Below are 23,504 nucleotides of genomic sequence, written 5' to 3' on the forward strand. Positions count from 1 at the left end.
TCCTATCCCCCTACCCCCCCATGTTGCTTCTCCATGTCCTCATATCAGGGAGATCATATGATAGTTGTCTTTCTCCGATTGACTTATTTCACTAAGCATGATACGCTCTAGTTCCATCCACGTTTTGATTGCACCTCATTAATAGCTTTTTTGATTTCAACTTGGTTAAATTTTAGTTCTTTTATTTCTCCAGAAAGGGTTTTTATATCTCCAGAGAGGTTTTCTCTAATATCTTCCATGCCTTTTTCGAGCTGGGCTAGAACCTTCAGAATCGTCATTCTGAACTCTTGATCTGACATATTACCAATGTCTGTGTTGATTAGGTCCCTAGCCTTCAGTACTGCCTCTTGTTCGTTTGTTTCCGCCTTGTCATTTTGTCCAGATAAGAGGATATGAAGGATCAAATAAAATACTAAAAGGGTGGCAAAGACCCCAGAAAAATGCGCTGTAACCAAATCAGAAGAGACCCCAAATTGTAGGGGAGAGAAAGGGGATAAAAAGAGGTTCAGAAAAAAAAGAAAAAAATTAAAAAAATAAAACAAATAAAGAAAAAATATAAAAAAGAAATAAAAAATATATTTTAGATAAACTAGTCAAAAAACGTTAAAAAAGAAAAGGGTAAAAGTTTTAAAAAATTTAGCAGAAGAAGAAAAAAGAAAGAAAAAAAATTGAAAAAAAATTGAATTAACCGCAAGACTAAAGAATCATGGGGAGAAAGCCATGAGTTCTGTGCTTTGCTTTCTCCTCCTCTGGAATTCCGCTGCTGTCCTAGGAATTGAACCTGCTTTCCTTGGTAGATGAACTTAGTCCTGGCTGGATATTTTGTTGATCTTCTGGGGAAGGGGCCTGTTGTAGTGACTCTCAAGTGTCTTTGCCGAGGTGGAATTGCACTGCCCTTACCGGGGGGCCGGACTAAGTAATCGGCTCGGGTTCGCTTTTGGGAGCTTCTGTTCCCTGAACGCTTTCCGTAGAGTTCCAGAGGACGGGAATGAAAATGGCGGCCTCACAGTCTCCGGCCCAGAGGAGCCAAGAGCCCGGAGCCCCACTCCTCAGTGTGCCCCCAGAGAGCAGCACCCAATCAATCCTGTATCCCCAGCCTCCAGCCGCGCTCCGAGCTCTCCCAGCCCGTGACCGGTTCAAGGTAACCCCGAGCTGAGAGTTCAGTCCTTGGCTCTGTCTCTGTAGCTGGCTTCTCCATTCTAACACCTGTGAGCTCTGCGACACTCCAACACCCCCGATCCTTCTGTGACCCTGCGGGACCTGGGGCCACACTGACACTGCATGGGCTTCACCCCGGTTTAGCCTCTGGAGCAATGTCCCTCAGTGGAACAGACTTTTAAAAGTCCTGATTTTGTGCTCCATTGCTCCACTGCTTGCCGGGAGCCGGCCTCTCCCCCCGTGGTCTATCTTCCCATCATTTTGGATTCACTTCTCCGCCAGTCCTACCTTTCAGAAAGTGGTTGATTTTCTGTTTCTAGAATTGCTGTTCTTCTCTTCGATCTCCCGTTGGATTTGTAGGTGTTTGCAATGTTTAGATAAGCTATCAAGCTGATCTCCTGCTACCTGATGTAGTCTCAGGCTGCTACTTCTCCGCCATCTTGACTCCTCCTCATCTTTTCTGATGGAGGCATCATACTCCATTGTATATATGGACCATATCTTCTTTATCAATTCGTTTGTAGAAGGGCATCTTGGCTCTTTCCACAGTTTGGCGACTGTGTCCGTTGCTGCTATGGACATTGGGGTACATATGAGACTTCTTTTCACTACATCTGTATTTTGGGGGTAAATACCCAGAAGTGCAATTGCACGGTCATAGGGAAGCTCTATTTTTAATTTCTTCTTTTTTTTTGGTTAAGATTTTAATTATTTATTTGACAGACAGAGATCACAAGTAGGCAGAGAGGCAGGCAGAGAGAGAGAGGAGGAATCAGGCTCCCCACTGAGCAGAGAGCCCGATGCGGGGCTCGATCCCAGGACCCTGGGATCATAACCTGAGCTGAAGGCAGAGGCTTTAACCCACTGAGCCACCCAGGCGCCCCTCTATTTTTAATTTCTTAAGGAATCTCCACACTGTTCTCCAAAGTGGCTGCACCAACTTGCATTCCCACCAACAATGTAAGAGTGTTCCCCTTTCTCCACATCCTCTCCAACACACGTTGTTTACTGTCTTGTTAATTTTGGCCATTCTAACTGGTGTAAGGTGGTATCTCAATGTGGTTTTGATCTGAATCTCCCTAATGGCTAGTGCAGTCAAATGCTCTACCACTGAGCTATACCCCCTCCCTAATGGCTAGTGATGATGAACATTTTTTCATGTGTATGATAGCCATTTGTATGTCTACATTGGAGAAGTGTCTGTTCATGTCTTCTGTGCATTTTTTGACATGATTATCTGTTTTGTGTGTGTTGAGTTTGAGGAGTTCTTTATAGATCCTGGATATCAGCCCTTTGTCTGTACTGTCATTTGTGAATATCTTCTCTCATTCCGTGGGTTGCCTCTTTGTTTTGTTGAGTGTTTCCTTTGCTGTGCAGAAGCTTTTGATCTTGATGAAGTCCCAAAAGTTCATTTTCACTTTTGTTTCATTTGCTTTTGGCATTTTTTTGGGTGTTGAGTTTGAGAAGTTCTTTATAGGTCTTGGATACCAGCCCTTTATTTGTCATGTCTTTTGTAAATATCTTCTCCCATTTTGTAGGTTACCTTTTGGTTTTGTTAACTGTTTCTGTTGCTGTGCTGAAGCTTTTTATTTGAATGAAGTCCCAATAGTTCATTTTTGCTTTTGTTTCCCTTGCCATTAGAGATGTGTCTTGCAAGAAGTTGCTGTGGCCAAGGTCAAAGAGGTTAGTGTCTATGTTTTCCTCTAGGATTTTAATAGATTCCTGTCTCACAATGAGGTCTTTAATCCATTTTGAGTATATCATCATGTACGGTGTAAGGGAATGGTCCAGTTTCATTCTTCTGCATTTTGGCTATCCAGTTTTCCCAGCATCATTTATTGAAGAGGCTGTCTTTTTTTCCATTGGATATTTTTTCCTGCTTTGTTTAAGATTAGTTGACCATAGAGTTGAGAGTCCATTTCTGGGGTCTCTATTCTGTTCCACTGGTCTATGTGTTTGTTTTGTGCCAATACCATGCAAGCACAACTGTGTAATATAGCTTAAAGTCAGGCATTGTGATACCCCAGCTTTGTTTTTCTTTTTCAGCATTCCCCTATATGATTTGGGTGTCTTTTCTGGTTCCACACAAATTTTAGGATTGTTTGTTACAGCTCTGTGAAAAATGTTGATGGTATTTTGATAGGGATTGCATTGAATGTGTGGATTGCTCTGAGCATCCTTTCTTGATTAAAACTCTGCAAAGTATAGGGATAGAAGGAAGATATGACAATGTCATATAAGCCATCTACAAAAAGCCCACAGGAGTATCATTCTCAGTGGGGAAAAATGAGGGACAAGATGCTTTTTGACAGATGAATGGATAAAGAAGATGTGGTTCATATATTATATGAATATTATTCAGCCATCAGAAAGGACGAATACCTACCATTTGCATTGACATGGATGGAAATGGAGGGGATTATGCTGAGTGAAGTAAGTCAAGCAGAGAAAGACAATTAGCATATGTTTTCACTCGTATGTGGAACATAAGAAATATATGGAGGGCCACAGGCACAGGATGGAAAACTGAAGGGGAGAAATCAGAGAGGGAGATGAACCATGAGAGACTCTGGACCCTGGGAAACAAACTGAGGGTTTGGGGAGTGGGTTTGGGAGATAGGGTAATAAGATGATGGGTCTCATGGAGGGCACATGTAGTGATGAACGCTGGGTGTTGTACGCAACTAATGAATCATTGAACACTATATAAAAAACTAATGTTGTACTATACAATGGCTGACAACATAATTTTAAAAATTTGAGAGCTTTTCCTTAAGGTCAGGAACATGACATGGATGTCCCCTCTCACCCCTATTGTTCAACATAGTACTAGAGGCCCTAACCTCAGCAATCAGACAACAAAAAGAAATAAAAGGCATTCAAATTGGCAAAGAAGAAGTGAAACTCTATTTGCAAATGACATGATACTTTATGTGGAAAACCTAAGAGACTCCACCCCCAAATTACTAGAATTCAACAGGAATTCAGCAATGTGGCAGGATACAAAATCAATGCACAGAAACCAGTGGCATTTCTATACACTAATAATGTGACTGAAGAAATAAATTAAGGAATTGATTCCACTTACAATAGCACCAAAAACCTTAAGATACTTTGGAATAAACCTAACCTAAGAGATAAAGGATCTATAATCTAGGGACTATAGAATGCTTACAAAAGAAATTAAATTGAGGAAGACACAAAGAGATAGAAAAATATTCCATGCTCATGGATTGGAAGAATCCAATCATTGTGAAACAATGAACGTTGTGAAAATGTCTATGCTGTCTGTGAAGTTTTTCTGACATCTTATTTGCATTTCCCCAACTTTTAAAAGTAAAATTAGCAAATAAAAATTTTATCTATTCAAGGTGTGTTACTTAATATTTTCCTCTAAGGATTTCTACATTTTTTTCTTGTGGGTCAATACTCATAACACAAAGCGAACAATTCAATGGCACCGACTACATGCTCATCACTATCTTGGACCAGAGCTTTCTCATTGCCCAAATAGAGACCCTGTAGCTATCAAGTGGTCACTTCATATCCCCTCCCATCGCCGGGCAACCACCAGTCCGCACTGCGGCACATGGTGTTTCTCGTCATGGACACTTCCTGTCCTCACTGTAGCAGGAACAACAGCAACAAGACATGCACAGAAGACCATTGTGGGGCCACAGCTGAGCCACGGCACCTCTCTCCAGGGCAGTGTATCTGGTAGAACCAAGGTATCCAGACACCATTTTCCAGATGTTGAAAACAACAAGTTACAGAACAAAAAGCATATCCTATTGTTAACGTAAAAGTTATGAGGCAGGGCTATCATTCTTTATATAAACAAGGCACACGAATGCACAGGCAGCAGTTTGCATGGACACACAACAAGTGGTGCTGGGGGCGTGGTAAAGGGGTCTTGGCTCATAATGTTTCAGCTTCCAAGCAGAATGTGTTTGTGGACTGTGTCCATATCATGAATCGAACTGAAAGAAAACAGGAAAAGTGGAAGAGAGGGACCAATGTGACAAGTAAAAGGAAGAAAAGGCAGCCCACAGAGAGACAGAGACATTGGGACACTTTGAGGAATAGCTGGCCAGGCCACCCCCTCTCTTCAGAGCCAGACAACACAGACTGCTTTGTTTTTAATTTCATTTTTTTCACCACAAGTACACTCCTTCGTCGCCCCTTTCCTTCCCTCTGCTGACCATCAGTGTGTTCTCTAGAGTTCAAGGTCTGTTTCTTAGTTTCTCTCCCTCTCTTTTTTTGCTCATTTGGTTTGCTTCTTAAATTCCAGATATGAGTGAGATCTTATGATAATTGTTTTTCTCTGACTGACTTATTCCACTGAGTATTATATTCCCTAGATCCATCCATATCATTGCAAATGGCAAGATTTCATTCTTTTCCTTTGCTGAATAATATTCCATTGTGATTCACCACATCTGCAGCATGAGGTGTTTGAGAGTGGGAATTCCAGTGAGTGATAAGCTGAAGGTTGGTGATTGTGGGCTGGTTCCAGGGTTGCAAAGTCCAGAGGCCAGTTCAGAATGAAACTGCTCTTTTGAGTCTTACAGAAGCAGTGTTTAGATTTTAGAGAAAACTTTCCAAGTTTAATCAAGTTTCATTCCAATTCTCAAAGCAAACCTATGGGATGGGTGCCAAGCCCACCCCAGTGTGGAGCTACATACCTCCAGCTGCTCCTGCCTTCCATCACCCTGGGCCCTCAGCAGCATCACTCTTGTTGCCACTCACCTGCTCTCCCACTGTCAGCAAGGCCCCTCCATAGGCCCCTGAGAGTAAAGAATGTGCTCTCCTTGGTGCATGGTCCCCACCACCTCCCTCACTGCATGCCCCAGGGACATGTCCATTCAGAATCATGGTTGTCTGTTTGCCAAAGATGGTGCTTCCAGCCCAGACTGAACACAGATCCCACAGACAAAACTCTGATGTTATCCTGCCTACTGGATGGACACAGGATTGTCGCTGAGGAGGTTGGAAGTGAGGGAATTGTGGGAGAAGGCTTGTAGAGGGTTAGTCCGGAAAAGGCTGACAGGGATCAGCCAGACTCAGTCCTAGGGGCGGGGAGGTGGAGGTTAGGAAAAAAGTGACCTGGTCAGAGGGCAGAAAACAACTGTCTCTGTGGATGTCAGGATGGACAGGATGGTCACCATGTCTGTGATGTATAGCACCACCCTGCAGAGACTCTGGTCCCTGCCTTGCCTGGTGCCCAGTGGTCCTCACACATTAGCTGACTTCAGAGGAAGATACAAGGCAGTAGAATAGCAACCTGGAAGGTCTGATGGGTGTCTTAATCAACAAATTGTGGAACACTATGTGTATTTGTGTCTGTAACCAATAACACATTGAGGGGCCTGGCAAAGTTCCTGCACACACAGCTGATGAGGTTTTCTTACTCCTGTTATTCTGTTTTCCATCCACAGGGAACTGAGTGCCTGAGCAAGGAGCTCAAGGCCTCACTGGAGCAGAAGTGAGAATTGCTGTGAGTGCAGGGAAGCCTGATGGCACACCTGGGGGCCTGGTGGGGACCCAGCCTCACATCAGGAGATGCTGGGACCCAGGAAGAGTAGGCAGCTTGATGCCGGAAAGGTCAGCCAAGTAACCAAGAACTGTGTGTCCGAGGTGAGACTGGCCAGGTCAGCAGGTGCTCTGTGTGTCCGGTGAGATGTCAGACCATGACTTCAGGAGCACTGGTATGAATGAAGGATCGTGAGCCGGAGAAAACTAGGCTTTAAGGAAGCTCCCCTGAGGTCAGTATGGGAAGTAGATGGGGTAGGCTGCAGGGAGGGAAACGAGTGAGCAGTTTTATAGGAATAAGAGAAAGAAATTGGGAAGCCAGTAGAGTGGGACCATGAAGGGAGGATGTGTCTTGAGGAGGTTAGTGGGTGCCCAGGAGGTGTTGTGGACAGAGGAGCCAGGATGGCCATGGGGTTGGCCCATGGGTTCTTGAGATGTGAGCGCAGAATTACTATTCTCATCATCCCCGAAGCTCAAGTCCAGGGAGACTGCACTGTAGTGGGGCCTTTCTGCCTTCGTGCTGCAGACAACAGACACTGGGGTCCATGTCAAGAGTTGACGATAGCAAGAGTATCTGGAAAGTAACTTCACTGATGGATTCTCTTATTCATAAGTGTGGATAAACTTACCTCAAGGAAGTAGTATAAGGTTAATTTGGAGAGACAGGGAGACTTGCCACCAGTTCTAACTCCCAGTGTTTAAGAAGGGGTGGGCAGGGGTACCTGGGTGGCTCAGTGGGTTAAGCCGCTGCCTTCGGCCCAGGTCATGATCTCAGGGTCCTGGGATCGAGTCCTGCATCGGGCTCTCTACTCAGCAGGGAGCCTGCTTCCCTCTCTCTCTCTCTCTCTGCCTGCCTCTCTGTCTACTTGTGATCTCTCTCTCTGTCAAATAAATAAATAAATAATTAAAAAATTTTAAAAAGAAGGGGTGGGCATGCAGTTTGGGAGGTGAGAGTGCCAAGTAGTGAGAGCATAGGCTTTGGGAGAGACAGAGGGCCTGTCCAATCCTTACTGCATTTCAACCCAGGCTTCCTGCAGCCCCCACTATCCTGGGACATATGCATGGAGACTTAGGGACCCACTCAGCCTGCCCCTTGCGCTGGGCCTTTCCTCCCTATGTGTCTGGCGAGTCCCTCACCCTCTGACTTTGGCTTTCCCACCCTCCTGGTCTCTCCCCTGTTCTGCACTGTTGCCTCTCTCTCACCCTTTCAGAGACCTCCTATTTGGCTCTGCCCTCTCTCCCCTGCAACGTGGGTTTTCCCCCCTTACTGACTCCTTCTCACACTGTTCACATATTTAAAGCAAATAAGCAAAAAGACAAAACAATCCTTCCTGGAAGTCATATCCCCTCACAGCCTGAGGTTTTGAAGGATCATTTTGTGCAGACCCTTATTTTCAAAGGCCCTCCTCGCCTTGTTCTCTCATGCTCCTGCCTGCACTGAGGTATCTCCTGGAAGGGGCTCTAGCTCCCATCACTGTGCTATGGCTGGATAGTCTAAGACATCCACCAGTCATGGGCAGGCTGCCCATCCTGCAGTCTCCTGTCACATGCCCTGCCCTCACCCCAGGCTCATCCCTCCAGCTCCTCCCTCTTGCTCTGCCCAGAGTGTGCTATTCCAGCCCTTTGTCTTCTGACATTGCACTCTCCCTACCCACAGCCTCACAGGACAGGTTAGATTCCCTGTCATGCAGACCTGAAATCCAGGTATTTTATGTCCAACTTTTATAGAGGTGCAAGGGCATCACTCTTCTCATTCTTTTGTTTGTTGTTGTATAAAGACAACACACTTGCCCTGAGCATTAAAGTTCCTGGAGTAGGGGCTCTGCATAGAATGTCTAACTGTCCTCCTTCACAGAGTGTGGGCTGATCAGGCAGGCAGTGCACGTCTGCAGGTCGGTGGGGGTGGGTGTGGCAGTGGAGGGGGGCAAATGGAAGACATGCACCATCTGTAAAAGCACCTGAGGATAGAACACCTACTCATTCTAGCTCAAGGGTTGGTGAGGAAATAGTGTGTAGTCTCATAGCAGCATGATGCTTGACACAGGGAGGAACAAGGGATCGTTGGTGCTGTTAGGGTAGCGAGGATGTTCCTGATGGAAAACATCCATGCTCAGCTTCTTGAAGCCTATAAACCCACATCTTTGACAAACTAAACTGCTCTGACGCCAACCTCCATCTAGGACCTCACTGCTCCCAGAAAGTTTAAAGATGGCACTTTTAGGCTGAAATTATACATCATTGTTATTTTATTGCTGCTCTTATCTAATTTAATAGATTTTTACCTAAGACTAGAAAGGCTAAGCCATTGCAGTTGTGTCTGATTTTCTCAGAAAAATATGCACTTTACCAGGTCACTGAGCCACAAGAATGCTCATATACTCCTGGGTGACACTCTTAATGGAGGCCCCACCAGGTTCCAGCTACTGGTTCCCTCACACTCAATCCTGGCCCCTCAGAATGGAGCTTGGTACAGCCTGGAAAAACTCAGTGCATGTTAGCAGAATCAATTGTATGGGGGTAGAAATTGAAAACTGAGGTGCACAGAACTTGAATGCCATGGAACAAAATCCAGACAGGAGCTGGAGAGTTTCCTATGGCCTACACCTTTGACATAGACCCCCTAAAAGACTGAGACCTAATCATAGGCCTGTAGAAGTCTTCTCCTGTCTACATTTCACCACTATGTAACTAAGACCTCTTTACAGCAGTTACCTTTACCCATTCTATCATAGCTGGCTATGGCAAAGTAGTTACTAGCATATCAAAAGGCAAAAAGTACAAACTGAGGACACAGAAAAACCATCAGAACCAGACAAGACATGCAGGGATGTTGGAATTATCAGACCAACAATTTAAAACAACTCTAATTAATAGGTGGGTGATGTAAGCAGAGAGGAGAAATCCTAAGAAAGAACAAAAAAAAAGAAATTCTAAATATAAAAATCACCATAACAGAAATGGAAAATGTCTTTTAGGAGCACATTAATAGATGGGACATGGCTGAGAAAATAATCTCTGAGCTAGAGATCAGCGGAGTCCCTAACAACTGAAAAACAAAGAGAAAAAAAGATTGAAACAAACAAACAAAAAAAAGCAGGATATCTTCAGACTATGGGACAACTACCGAAGGTGAAACATACATATAATGGATTGGGAAGATAGGAAGGAGAAAAAGGAGAGAAAGGAATGGCAAAAATATTTAAAGCAACTTTAGTGTACTTGTCTGATGATACCAACATCTGGGTTGTCTCAAGGTCTAATTCTATTAACTATATTTGCTCTTTGTCTTTTGGCCACACCTTCTTTATTTTATGTATAACACTGTATTCCTAGACATTGTAAATGATACTTCACAAATACTCTGATTGTGTTACCTTCCTGTGAAGAGGGTTGACTTTTTGTTCTAGCAGAGTTAAATTACTGGGAGCTTTTATGGAGGCTTAATTTTATTTGTTAGGGATTACTTTTTATTTTGTCAGGATAGGTCTTTTTATTTTTGAGCTCGGTTTTTATTTTTAAGTTCAGTAGCCACTGTATAGTAGTACATAATTCGTTTTTTTCCCATTTTTAAAAATCTTCTTTTTTATTGTATTATATTAGTCACCATAAAACACATCATTAGTTTTTGATGCAGTGTTCCAAGATTCATTGTTTATGTACCACACCCAGTTCTCCATACAAAATTAGTTTTTGATGTAGTGTTCAGTGATTCATTAGTTAAGTATAACATCCAAAGCTCATCATGGCATATGCCCTCCACAATATCCATCATCCTATTGCCCCTCCCTCCATGATCCTCCCCTCTGAATCCCTCAGATTGTTTGTTGGGGTCCATAGCCTCTCATGGATCTCCATCTCTGATACAGTATGTATCTTTCTCTGTCTAAATATCTCAGTTAGCATAATGGTCTCAAGGTACATCCAAGTTTCACAAATGACAGATCTCCTTCCATATGACTGAATAGTATTCTACTGTATATAAATCACATCTCTATCCATTTATCCTCTGATGGATGCTTAGGTGATTTCTATATCCTGACTATTATGAGAAATGCTGCAATGGACATGGGAGTGTAGATATCCCTACAAGATTCTGATTCAATTCCTTTGGATATGTACCCAGAAGTACAATTGTTGTATCATAAGGTAATCCTATTTTTTAAAATTTAATTTCTTTTCAGTGTAACAGAATTCATTGTTTATGTGACACACCCAGTGCTCCATGCAATATGTGCCCCCCATAATATTTTAATTTTTGGATGCTTTTTTCCTGGGTGGCTGCACCAGCTTACATTTCCCCCAACTCTGCATGAGGGTCCCCCTTTCTCCACATTCTCACCAACACATACTACCTCTTGTCTTTTTTTTTGTCATTCTGACAAGTGTGAGTTGATACCTCATTATGGTTTTGATTTGTATTTGAATGATTTTAGTCTTAAGATGAATTTTTTGGTTCTGTGACATAAGCTTCATTCCTTAGGTGTGGCCGCTCTTGGGTTTAATGGAGATCCTGAGGTATTTGTCAAGCCCCTCTACCAAGGTGGGACTTGAATCTCAAACTCTGTCTGTCCCATATTGAGACGTAGCTCACATACCAGCCCCTTGAGCTTTCTAGTTACCGACACCCCTTTGTCTCCTTTCAGTGCCCCCCTTTCTTCCACAGTTCAGGTATGGCCAATGGCTGGAAGAACTTTGCCACCTCCTCTTGTTTCTGAGACATTTATCCTTAATTTCTATATGCCTGGTGGCCACAATTTTGTCCTCAAACCAACTGGCCTATGGTCCTGTGATGAGTCAAGTGCCCAAATGCAGCTCATAGTTGAGCTTAGACACAGAGCCTTACAATGACTCCATTCTTTTGAGGTTTATTCTTATCCAGTTTTGCCTGGTTTAGGTCACCTTCAGGTTCTAGAAAGAGTTTCTTTGTCCTAGCTGCTTTTAAGAGGGTCTCTCTTGAATCATAATTCCTCATTTTAACTATAAGGTGTCATTAGGACTTTCAAGAATCTAAAATCTGGGGGGGAACCTCTCTGCCTCTAGTACATGAATGTTGTTTCCATTTGATTGGGAAAATTTTCATAGACAACTTCTTCCACTATATCTTCTAGACATCTTTCTTTTTCCTCCCCTTCAGGGATTCCAGTAATTCTGACATTGGAACATTTCATGGCATCATTTATTTCCCTGATTCTGTTTTCGTGGCTTCTGAGCTATTTGTTCCAGGCTTCCTCCTGATCCTTTCTCTCTATCTGTTTGTCCTCCAGATCACTAATGCTATCTTCTGTCTCAGTTACCCTAGCTTTTAGAGAATTTAGGTTAGATTGGAATTCATTGAGAGCATTTTGAACATCATCCCTGGTGGCTTTCAGTTCTGCCCTAATCAATTCCATTTGGTCATCCATGGCTTTCTCCAACCTAGCTATTGCCTGGATAATTGTTCGTCTGAATTCCTTTTCTGACATCTTGTCTATGTTGATGGCCATTAGCTCTGTTGCAGAAGGTCCATCCTCTGTATTTTTCTTCTATTGGGCATTCCTCCTCCTAGTCATTTTGGTAAGAGATGACTGAATGGATGCAGCTGGATTTATCAATTGTGGTGCAGTCAAGATGCACCCTGGAATGCTTCTGTGCAATCAGGGTTCCCCACCCAAATGAGAGAAAAAAGAAAAGAAAAAGAAATAGAGAAGAAGAAAAAAAAAGAAAAGAAAAAGAAAAGGGAAAAGAGAGAGAGAGAGAGAGAGGAAAAAAAGGGAAGATAAAAGAGAAGGCTCAGCCCAAATGGGCCCCAAGGTAAGATTTATGAAGTATACAAACAAAAACAGACAAACAAAAAGACTGATAAAAGTAAATGACAAGAGAAAAAAAATATATATATAAGCAAAAAAGGAAGAACCTCATCAGAAAGAACCCCAAGTATAAGATTTATATACTATTAGGACAAACACAAATACCCAGAAACACTGGCAGAAGGAAACGTTGGGAGGGTGGTTATAAATTCTCAGTGTGGGCGAGGAAGGTTATTTTGATTCTTCCTGGATGTATCTTGATGTTTTTGTTAAGGGACTCAACTTTCCTAAGATACAGGGGGATTAAAAATTGGTTTGCCTATAGGGGTAGCATTGATTGGGAAAAGGGGATTACCTTGCAATTTAACTCTATATGTATACTAGAAAAAAAAAAGTTGTGACATTTGTTATGGAGATTATAAATAAATATAAATAAAAAACATTTGTTATGGAGATTATAATTGTTATCTGTGTGAGGGCTACTGATAAAATCTACTTAAAGATTATAGAACTAGAAACAACCCATTGTGTCCTTTTTAATTCAGTGTTTTCTAAAAATCCTTAAATATGGATACATTTTATTATGAAGGAAGAAATTTGAATATAGGGCTTTAGAAGAGAATTTGAATATAGGGCTTGAGAAGAGGAAGAAGGCCAACATTTTAGGACATGTATCTGAGGCCCTGGTGGGCCCTGACACCTACATACACAAGCGAGTAATGAAACTGAGCACTTCCAATATGAACTAATTTGGAAGAACCTGGAATGACACGGAAAGAATTACACAGTTTTTTTTATTTTAAAAGATTTTATTTATTTATTTGACAGAGAGAGATCACAAATAGACAGAGAGGCAGGCAGAGAGAGAGATAGAGGGAAGCAGGCTCGCCGCCAAGCAGAGAGCCCGATGCGGGACTCGATCCCAGGATCCTGAGATCATGACCTGAGCCGAAGGCAGCGGCCTAACCCACCGAGCCACCCAGGCGCCCCTACACAGTTTTTTTTTTTTTAATTTCTTTTCAGCATAACAGAATTCATTGTTTATGCACCACACCCAGTGCACCATGCAATACGTGCCCTACATAATACCCATAATACCTTCCCACCCCCCACCCCTTCAAAACCTCAGATTGTTTTTCAGAGTCCATAGTTCTCTCCTCTCATGAATGTCTCATGGTTCATCTCCCTCTCCAATTTCCCTCAACTCCCTTCTCCTCTCCATCTCCCCATGTCCTCCATGTTATTTGTTATGCTCCACAAATAAGTGAAACCGAATGATTATTGACTCTCTGCTTGACTTATTTCACTCAGCATAATCTCTTCTAGTCCCATCCATGTTGATACAAAAGTTGAGTATTCATCCTTTCTGATGATATGATGATCATATCTGATGATGATATGATAATACTCCATAGTGCATATGGACCACATCTTCCTTATCCATTTGTCCACTGAAGGGCATCTTGGTTCTTTCCACAGTTTGGGGACCGTGGCCATTGCTGCTATGAATATTGGGGTACAGATGGACCTTCTTTTCACTACATCTGTGTCTTTGGGGTAAATACCCAGCAGTGCAATTGCAGGGTCATAGGGTAGCTCTATTTTTAATTTCTTCAGGAATCTCCACACTGTTCTCCAAAGTGGCTGCACCAACTTGCATTCCCACCAACAGTGTAAGAGGGTGCCCCTTTCTCCACATCCTCTCCAACACACGCTGTTTCCTGTCTTGCTAATTTTGGCCATTCTAACTGGTGTAAGGTGATATCTCAATGTGGTTTTAATTTGAATCTCCCTGATGGCTAGTGATGATGAACATTTTTTCATGTGTCTGATAGCCATTTGTATGTCTTCATTGGAGAAGTGTCTGTTCATGTCTTCTGCCCATTTTTTGACATGATTATCTGTTTTGTGTGTGTTGAGTTTGAGAAGTTCTTTATAGATCCTAGATATCAACCTTTTGTCTGTACTGTCATTTGTGAATATCTTCTCCCATTCCGTGAGTTGCCTCTGCTTTTTAAACTGAAGTAGCATCTTATAAAACAATCACACAGTTATTCTATATTTATTAAAACCTGGGGGTGCCGGGGTGGCTCAATGGGTTAAAGCCTCTGCCTTTGGCTCAGTCCATGATCCCAGGGTCCTGGGATTGAGCCCCACATCAGGCTCTCTGCTCAGCAGGGAGCCTGCTTCCCTTCCTCTCTCCCTGCTGCCTCTGCCTACTTGTGATCTCTGTCAAATAAATAAAATCTTTAGAAAAATTTTAAAAGAGCCTGTGTATGTGTACAAATACATATCAAACAAAACTTGCTCATACATGAATGGCATCCTCTGGATACAATCACAAGGATTTGCTTTCTTATTTTCTCCTTTTAAATATCCTTGTTTCCCAATTTTATTAGCATAAAACACACATTTGTAAAGAAAAGAACCCCCATGGATCTTTTTCAGGGAATCCCTACAACACAGAACAACAGAGAACCTGGGAGCAGACACAAATGAAGGGTGTAGGCCATATTGGAACTCCCTGGGTTGGTGGCCCTCCATGGTGGTTCTAGATCCTCAGCTCAGTAGAATGTCTCCCCCCACCTGAGGAGGGGGAGTGGGCACCTCTCATGCAGAATTCTGGCCCCAGAGTTAATCTCTGGTAGCACTTCCTGCAACTTTCTCCCTCTGGGGTCAGGGAGGCAAGGCAGGAAATGCTCACACCTCTGTGGCCACAGCCAGTCCCAGCAAAACTCTGCTGACTAGACACCTTCCGGTGACCTCCTGTGTGAAGCTCAGAAGCTCTAGGATTATATTGCAAACTCTGTCTCTGGCCACCATCCTAATACTGTACCCAATTTCCACAGGTTTTATAAACCTCATAAATGTGAGGTTCACTTCCAATCAGGGAAAAATAAAAAGAGTAGTCACTGTCCCCTGTCTAACCATGTCACAAAAACACCTCTGTTCAGCCTTTCCAAAATTAGTTCTAATTGGAAGAAATCATCTTTGGATCATTTGTTTTCTCTGTCAGCTGGTATTTACTGGGTTCCTGCCATGTGCCTGGTGCACTACACTTGCGAATGAATTGATTTAGACAAATAACCCCTGGTGTAGGAAGGAGTAAGAAGGTGAAGAAGACATTGTCCTTGTCCTCAAAGGTCTTCAAGTGTGTAGAGGAAGACAGACAAGGAAGGTGGAGGAGGGGAGGCCAGGACACACGTTGAGAGAGCTTGCAGGTGAGATAGCAGCCCTCTTCCCTCAAGGGACCTTTCTTTCCACATACTTCCAAAGCATCATGTTCCTACATCCCACAGCCAGGCCTGCACAGTTAAATCTCAAGGGGAACCTGAGGAGCTTCCCTTCCCCAGGAATTTCCCATGCCCAAATCCTCCTGAACCCAAATCTCCCTGGATCCAGTGTCCATGGAGAGAGGATGACTGGGTTCATCATTTGTGGCAGAGAAGGACAGGGCCCAGCAGCCCTGGTTTACTTTCCACAGTGATGCCTATAACATCTTCACATCCTAGACTTCAAAAAGCCTTGCCAAATTATTACCCTAAAAAGTGGTAAATTTTTTTTAAGACCATTCTTGGAGCCTTTGCTTCCAGGAAGAACCTATTCTCCTGAAACACTATCCTTCTCCAAGTGTCACCACCCCCCTGCCCCTCCCCTTTGCTGCCTCTCACCCACTATGCCCTGCAACAAAGGCAGCCTTGAGTGTGCTGGGAGGAGCGGCTACAGGCTTCACCCAAAGCCTCTGCCTCTGGGCAGAAGGAGCAGAGGCATGTTGGAGAGAAAATTGCTAGCCAGGGCTGGGGACATGTCCTCATGATGATGTCCACATGATGTCCACATGATGATTTCTTAAGTCTATTTCATGCCTCTCAGTTCACAGAGCTGTGAACAGGTCATTCCTTGACCTACAGGGCAGGACACCCAGGATCTGGGAGGATGAGGGGCTTCCTGAGGTGTCAAGGTGAAGTGGTGTCAGAGCTGGGCTCCATGGACACTGCATAGTGCACCAGAGTGTGTCTTCCGGAAGGAGGATGGGGTTCTCAGACACCAGGACACACCCCACTTTAGGGAAACCTGCACCTGGGGCCATGCCTGCTCCCACACCCTCCCGGGGAAGTGGTGGGGCCTGAGCACTGGACACACAGACCTTAGCTCAGGAAAACAGCCTCTTGAGGGCAGCCTTGACATCCGTGTTCCTCAGAGAGTAGATAAGGGGGTTCAGGGAGGGGGCCACCGAAGTGTAGATCACAGAGACCACCTTGTCCTTGTCCAGTGAGTATCTGGACGCTGGGCGGATGTAGGTGTAGATGACAGTGGAGTAGTACAAGGTGACCACCAGGAGGTGGGAGGAGCAGGTGGAAAAGGCCCGCCACTTGCCCGCAGCTGAGCGGATGCGCAGGACGCTGGCGATGATGCAGACGTAGGAGAGCATGATCACAGAGAAGTTCCCCACAGCCAGGATTATGTCTGCAGTGAAGGCCATCGCTTCATTCAGGTGTGTCGGGGCACAGGACAGCTTCAGCAGAGGGGGGATCTCGCAGAAGAAGTGTTGGACCACGTTGGAGTGGCAGAAGGGCAGGCGCAGCAAGAGGCCAGTGTGCACACTGGTGTTGGCTAGGCTCACTGTCCACACAGCCATGGCCAAGAGCCTGCACACCCCGGGGTCCATGAGGGCGCTGTAGTGCAGGGGCCAGCAGATGGCCACGTAGCGGTCATAGGCCATAGCGGAGAAGAGCAGTAGCTCAGCCCCCATGGACCAGGTGAAGAAAAAAAGCTGCGCTATGCAGCCCCCATAGGAGATGGTCCTGTCGGCCATCATGCTGTCCAGCAGCTTAGGCAGGATCGTGGAGGTGCAGAGGATGTCCACCATGGCCAGGTTCACCAGGAAGAAGTACATGGGGGTGTGCAAGGCAGGGCTGGAGACAATGACCACCACGATGAGCAGGTTTCCAGAGAGGGCCACCATGTAGAGGAGGAGGAAGGCAGGAAAGAGCAGCATTTGCAGCTGAGGTATTTCTGAGAATCCCAGAATGAGGAATTCAGTGACCTGTGTCTGGTTCATTGCAGCCACTGGGGGAGGAGGGGAGCTCTGGGCCTGGCTGTGAAGGAAAGATGTAGTCACAGTTGTTCCAAGCATCCTGTCCTGCAAATATGTGTGTGACCCACTTAGAAAGAGAATTTCAAATACTATTTTGGTAATAAAAATGGAGCTTTGTGTCCCTGAAGACTTTGGAGATAGGGACATCACAGAGAAAGCAGCTGCCCCCTGACATGATGAGAAGCCCCAGTCCTCACCCTTCTCTTCTTGGTGCTGGAATGAGATGGCCACTCACAAAGTCACCAGACTTGGAGCTCTGGTCACTGAGGGCTGGTCTCTCAGCTACACAGAGCACAGAGCACTGATTACGTGTGGCATTGTGGGGCTTACAGAGAACCAGGGGACCTGAGCTCTGTACAGCCCACTCATTCATTCAGATAGAGTCTGGGAACAGAGGGAGGGATGGGAGAGACGGGGGAAAAGGGAGCATATTAAATGGGAAAGAACCTGCTTCCATAAGCCCAGCTATCTCCTTCCAGGACTGACCATCTCCAGGCATTGACTGAGGGGCCCCAATCGTTCTCACACACATGGTCACTGGGTACAGGGGCAGGCCTCTCTGTAGGTGCAGGACAGCCCACAACAGGGTCCCCCCAAAATCAGAGACAATTCACCACCAAACACTTCACCTGCATCAAAAAGTCCACCAAGATGAACCTGGAGTAGTGGGGACTCAGGCTCATCCGTGCCACCTTCTGGCAATGATGCCCATGCTGGTGGAGGCATTGCATGTATTTCAAAAGAGGGCATCTTGAAAATATTTCACTACTTATGTCATAGCCCTTCAATGAACAAAAAAAGACTTTCATACATCTGCATAAAACCAGGGGCTTGGCACCCTACTTGCTGACGTTAGCTGAGATCTGTCTCCCCAACCATCAGCTTTACAGTCATTGTGGGGATGTCTGACTTTCACTAAACATTACAGGGCATGTCCCTGTGAGGGGTGGTCTGGGAATGACAAGCCAGATCACCCACTGGAATCTGCTCACTGGTGTGGAAAATGTTGACACATTTCAACCAAAAATCTTGGTTCTTTAAAAAAGAGAAGGACTGGGGGGGTGGTGGGAAAGAAGAGAGAGAGAGAAAGAGACAGAAGTGGATTTTATACTACATATTGTCCATGTTGCTCATTTTCCTTTTTAAAAAATATGATTATGGTGCCTGGATGGTTCAGTTGTTAAGCGTCTGCCTTCGGCTCAGGTCATGATCTCAAGGTCCTGGGATTAAGTCCCGCATCAGGCTCCCTGCTCAGCGGGAATCCTCCTTCTCGACTCCCCCTGCTTGTGTTCTCTCTCTCTCTCTCTCTCTCTCCCTGTGTGTCAAATAAATAAATAATATCTTTAAAAAATAAAAATAAAAAATATGATCAGATAATTTCATCCTAAAATGTAACAGCCAAAGGGACCTCATGACTCTTAGTCAACAGAGTACAATGCAATTATCCACCATTATCAAACACTGTTGTTCATATTTAAAACATACATGGCACATAGAATCCACATTCAATTATAGAAGGTGCTTACAAAAATATGAAAATTCTTTCTGGAATTCCTGGTGTCCTCTCAAGAATCTTCCTTCCCACTCCCAAGAAAAAAACTTTAGAGAATCATCAGCAATTTTTAGGAAACAGATTTTGTTTTAAAAAGAAGTACAGTGAGTGACACCTGTAGTAAAGAGTGGGGAGATTTGTAACCAGGGCTAGAGATGCCCTGTATCATCTGAAATAGGCAGACACCGCTCACAGGTAGTGCTGGTGCACCCTGAGGGACCAATTAGCACAAAACCGGCTCCTCCTGATTGGGCAGAACCAGCCCATGGATTCAGGACTCTCTGGAGAAGCTGACCAGCACCTAGGGGACAGATCTAATCACCAACTAAATAAAAACAGAAGATATTCTTGGCACCTGATGGTGTTCTAGGCTCCAATAGGGGCTGGTGCTCAGCGGTAATCACTCAGGGACTGGCTGACCAGTGGCAGCATCAGGAAGAGATGATGGACATGTCAGATAGTGAGACTGTCATGGCATTGAGCCAAGGAACACACCAACTCACCATTTCTGCCACGGGCAGACATTGTCCTTCCTTCCCATGTAGAAGTGTGTAAAAAAAAGAATCAAGACCAACTCCCAAACTGGTTCAATGGTTCTGGGCTGTAGCTGGACATTGCCAGGTCCTCTTACCTAGGAGTAGCTAAAGGCCAGGTGTCAGTGGCCACTGGGCATTGCTCGCAGCATTTTGTGTACTCAGTGCCACCTGTCTCACAAAAGGAGTGAGTGCAGACTTTGGCCACCCTGGCAATGCTCCCCTCCCTGCTCAACAAACCTGGGGGAATGGGAACTCTCCAGCCCTGGTCAAACCACGCTGACCCAGGCTAGTGCCACCAGGCTACCCCTGCTCCTGGAAAGGGTGCCTCTGATGGTGGGTGGCCTTTTAAGGCATCTAGGACATTTACTGTGAAAGCAGTGGCTTGCTGGTCACCAGGTCTTGTCAGACCTGTCCAAAGTGCTGATCTTGGCTGGACATCTTCAGTTCCTGGCCAGGGTACTTACCAGTTTGAGTGTAAACTAGGGTTCACTCTCCCTAACCTTCCACTGCTTGGTTTCAGAGAAGGGATCAGACTCTCACTTGGGATGGACCCAGGTTTTCCCCTAGTTTCACTTAGGAATGAATGACAAAATGAACTATTGGGATTTCATCAAGATCAAAAGTTTTTGCACAGCAAAGGAAACAGTTAACAAAACCAAAAGACAACTGACAGAATGGGAGAAGATATTTGCAAACGACATATCAGATAAAGGGCTAGTATCCAAAATCTATAAGGAACTTAGCAAACTCAACACCCAAAGAACAAACAATCCAATCAAGAAATGGGCAGAGGACATGAACAGACATTTCTGCAAAGAAGACAGCCAGATGGCCAACAGACACATGAAAAAGTGCTCCACGTCACTCGGCATCAGGGAAATACAAATCAAAACCACAATGAGATATCACCTCACACCAGTCAGAATGGCTAAAATTAACAAGTCAGGAAATGACAGATGCTGGAGAGGATGTGGAGAAAGGGGAACCCTCCTCCACTGTTGGTGGGAATGCAAGCTGGTGCAACCACTCTGGAAAACAGCATGGAGGTTCCTCAAAATGTTGAAAATAGAACTACCCTATGACCCAGCAATTGCACTACTGGGTATTTACCCTAAAGATACAAACATAGTGATCCGAAGGGGTACGTGTACCCGAATGTTTATAGCAGCAATGTCTACAATAGCCAAACTATGGAAAGAACCTAGATGTCCATCAACAGATGAATGGATAAAGAAGATGTGGTACATATACACAATGGAATACTATGCAGCCATCAAAAGAAATGAAATCTTGCCATTTGCGACGACGTGGATGGAACTAGAGCGTATCAGGCTTAGTGAAATAAGTCAATCGGAGAAAGACAACTATCATATGATCTCCCTGATATGAGGACATGGAGAAGCAACATGGGGGGTTAGGGGGATAGGAGAAGAATAAATGAAACAAGATGGGATTGGGAGGGAGACAAACCATAAATGACTCTTAATCTCACAAAACAAACTGGGGGTTGCTGGGGGGAGGTGGGATTGGGAGAGGGGGAGGGGGCTATGGACATTGGGGAAGGTAAGTGCTATCGTGAGTGCTGTGAAGTGTGTAAACCTGGCGATTCACAGACCTGTACCCCTGGGGATAAAAATACATTATATGTTTATTAAAAAAAAAAATTTGGAAGGGGAGGCGAACCATAAGAGACTATGGACTCTGAAAAACAACCTGAGGGTTTTGAAGGGTCAGGGGTGGGAGGTTGGGGGAACAGGTGGTGGGTAATGGGGAGGGCACGTTTTGCATGGAGCACTGGGTGTTGTGCAAAAAGAATGAATACTGTTACGCTGAAAAAATAAATAAAATGGAAAGATAAAAAAAAAGAAGTTGTATATACTTCTTTTCACATGAGTTTTTAAAGGCATGCGATGTGATGATTTGATTTGACACATGTGTACAATCGAGTTAAAGAACACATCCATCATCTCACAGAGTTACTGTTTTGGTGAGACAGCTTAATATATGCCGTCCCAGCAAATACAAGTGTAAGTACAGTATATAGTCCCCGTGCAGTATGCTCAGTCCTCAGAACTCACTCATCTTATGACTGAGAGCTTGTGCTCCGTTCAGAAGCTCTCCCTTTCCCCACACCCTAAGCTCCAGGCAGACTCTGTTCTCCTGTTTCTGTGTTCAGTTTTTTTTCAGTTTCCGCATGTAAGTAATACTATACACTGTTTTTCACTTTTGTGTGGCAGATTTCACAATCATAATGTCCTCTAGGCTCATCCATATTGCAAATGTGGTGCATTTTGAGGGGTCATTTCAGGTAATCTTCTATATAATTTTTCTCTTTCTGTAAGATCGTGTCATCTGCAAATGGACACAATTTCCTTCCTCCTTTTCAATTTGGATGCCTTTTATTTTTTTTTCTGATTTATTTATTTATTTTTATTTATTTATTTTTTAAAAATTTAATTCTTTTCAGTATTCCAAAATCTATTGTTTATGCACCACACCCAGTGCTCTATGCAATACATGTCCTCCTTAATACCCACCACCAGGCTCACCCAACCCCCTCCCACATTCTCTCCCAAACCCTCGGTTTGTTTCTCAGAGTCCATAGTCTCTCATGGTTTGTCTTCCCCTCCGATCTCCCCCAACTCCCTTCTCCTCTCCATCTCCCCATGTCCTCCATATTATTCCTTATGCTCCACAAATAAGTGAAACCGAATGATTATTGGCTCTCTCTGCCTGACTTATTTCACTCAGCATAATCTCTTCCCATCCCATCCATGTTGGTACAAACGTTGGGTGTTCATCCTTTCTGATGGAGGCATAATACTCCATAGTATATATGGACCATATCTTCTTTGTCCTTTAGTCTGCCGAAGGGCATCTTGGCTCTTTCCACAGTTTGGCAATTGTAGCCATCGCTGCTATGAACATCGGGGTACAGATGGCCCTTCTTTTCAATACATCTGTGTCTTTGGGGTAAATACCCAGTAGTGCAATTGCAGGGTCATAGGGAAGCTCTATTTTTAGTTTCTGAAGGAATCTGCACACTGTTTTCCAGAGGGGCTGCACCAACTTGCATTCCCACCAACAGTGTAAGAGTGTTCCCCTTTCTCCACATCCTCTCCAACACTTGTTGTTTACTGTCTTGTTGATTTTGGCCATTCCGCCTGATATAAGGTGGCATCTCAATGTGGTTTTGATTTGAATCTCCCTGATGGCTAGTGATGATGAACATTTTTTCATGTGTCTGAGAGTCATTTGTATGTCTTCGTTGGAGAAGTGTCTGTTCATATCTTCTGCCCATTTTTCAATATGAGTATCTGTTTTGTGTGTGTTGAGTTTGAGGAGTTCTTTATAGATCCTGGATATCAACCTTTTGTCTGTACTGTCATTTGCAAATATCTTCTCCTATTCCGTGAGTTGCCTTTTTGTTTTGTTGACTGTTTCCTTTGCTGTGCAGAAGCTTTTGATCTTATGAAGTCCCAAAAATTTATTTTGGCTTTTGTTTCCTTGGCCTTTGGAGACTTATCTTGAAAGAAGTTGCTGTGGCTGATATCGAAGAGGTTACTGCCTATGTTCTCCTCTAGGATTCTGATAGATTCCTGTCTCACGTTGAGGTCTTTTATCCATTTCGAGTTTATCTTTGTGTACGGTGTAAGAGAATGGTCGAGTTTCATTTTTCTACATATCGCTGTCCAGTTTTCCCAGCACCATTTATTGAAGAGACTGTCTTTTTTCCATTGAATATTTTTTCCTGTTTTGTCGAAGATTATGTCACCATAGAGTTGAGGGTCCATATCTGGGCTCTCCACTCTGTTCCACTGGTCTATGTGTCTGTTTTTATG

At 44.2% G+C, this 23,504-nt stretch overlaps 1 protein-coding gene across 1 annotated transcript; it reads right to left on the reverse strand.

Moving 5' to 3' along the window:
* Positions 1-16,629: 16,629 nt before the first annotated feature.
* On the reverse strand, positions 16,630-17,541 carry LOC123955093 (olfactory receptor 13G1-like). The gene has a single exon (XM_046026618.1). It carries the CDS (start codon positions 17,536-17,538, stop codon positions 16,630-16,632), a length of 909 nt encoding a protein of 302 aa, XP_045882574.1. The 5' UTR covers positions 17,539-17,541.
* Between the last annotated feature and the right edge of the window lie 5,963 nt (positions 17,542-23,504).

The sequence above is a fragment of the Meles meles genome, chromosome 13 (genome assembly GCF_922984935.1).
Source record: "Meles meles chromosome 13, mMelMel3.1 paternal haplotype, whole genome shotgun sequence".
Lineage (NCBI taxonomy): Eukaryota > Metazoa > Chordata > Mammalia > Carnivora > Mustelidae > Meles > Meles meles.

What these genes read in the sequence shown, in the direction of transcription:
- LOC123955093 (XM_046026618.1), bottom strand. Translation starts at nt 17,538, where the DNA reads ATGAACCAGACACAGGTCACTGAATTCCTCATTCTGGGATTCTCAGAA.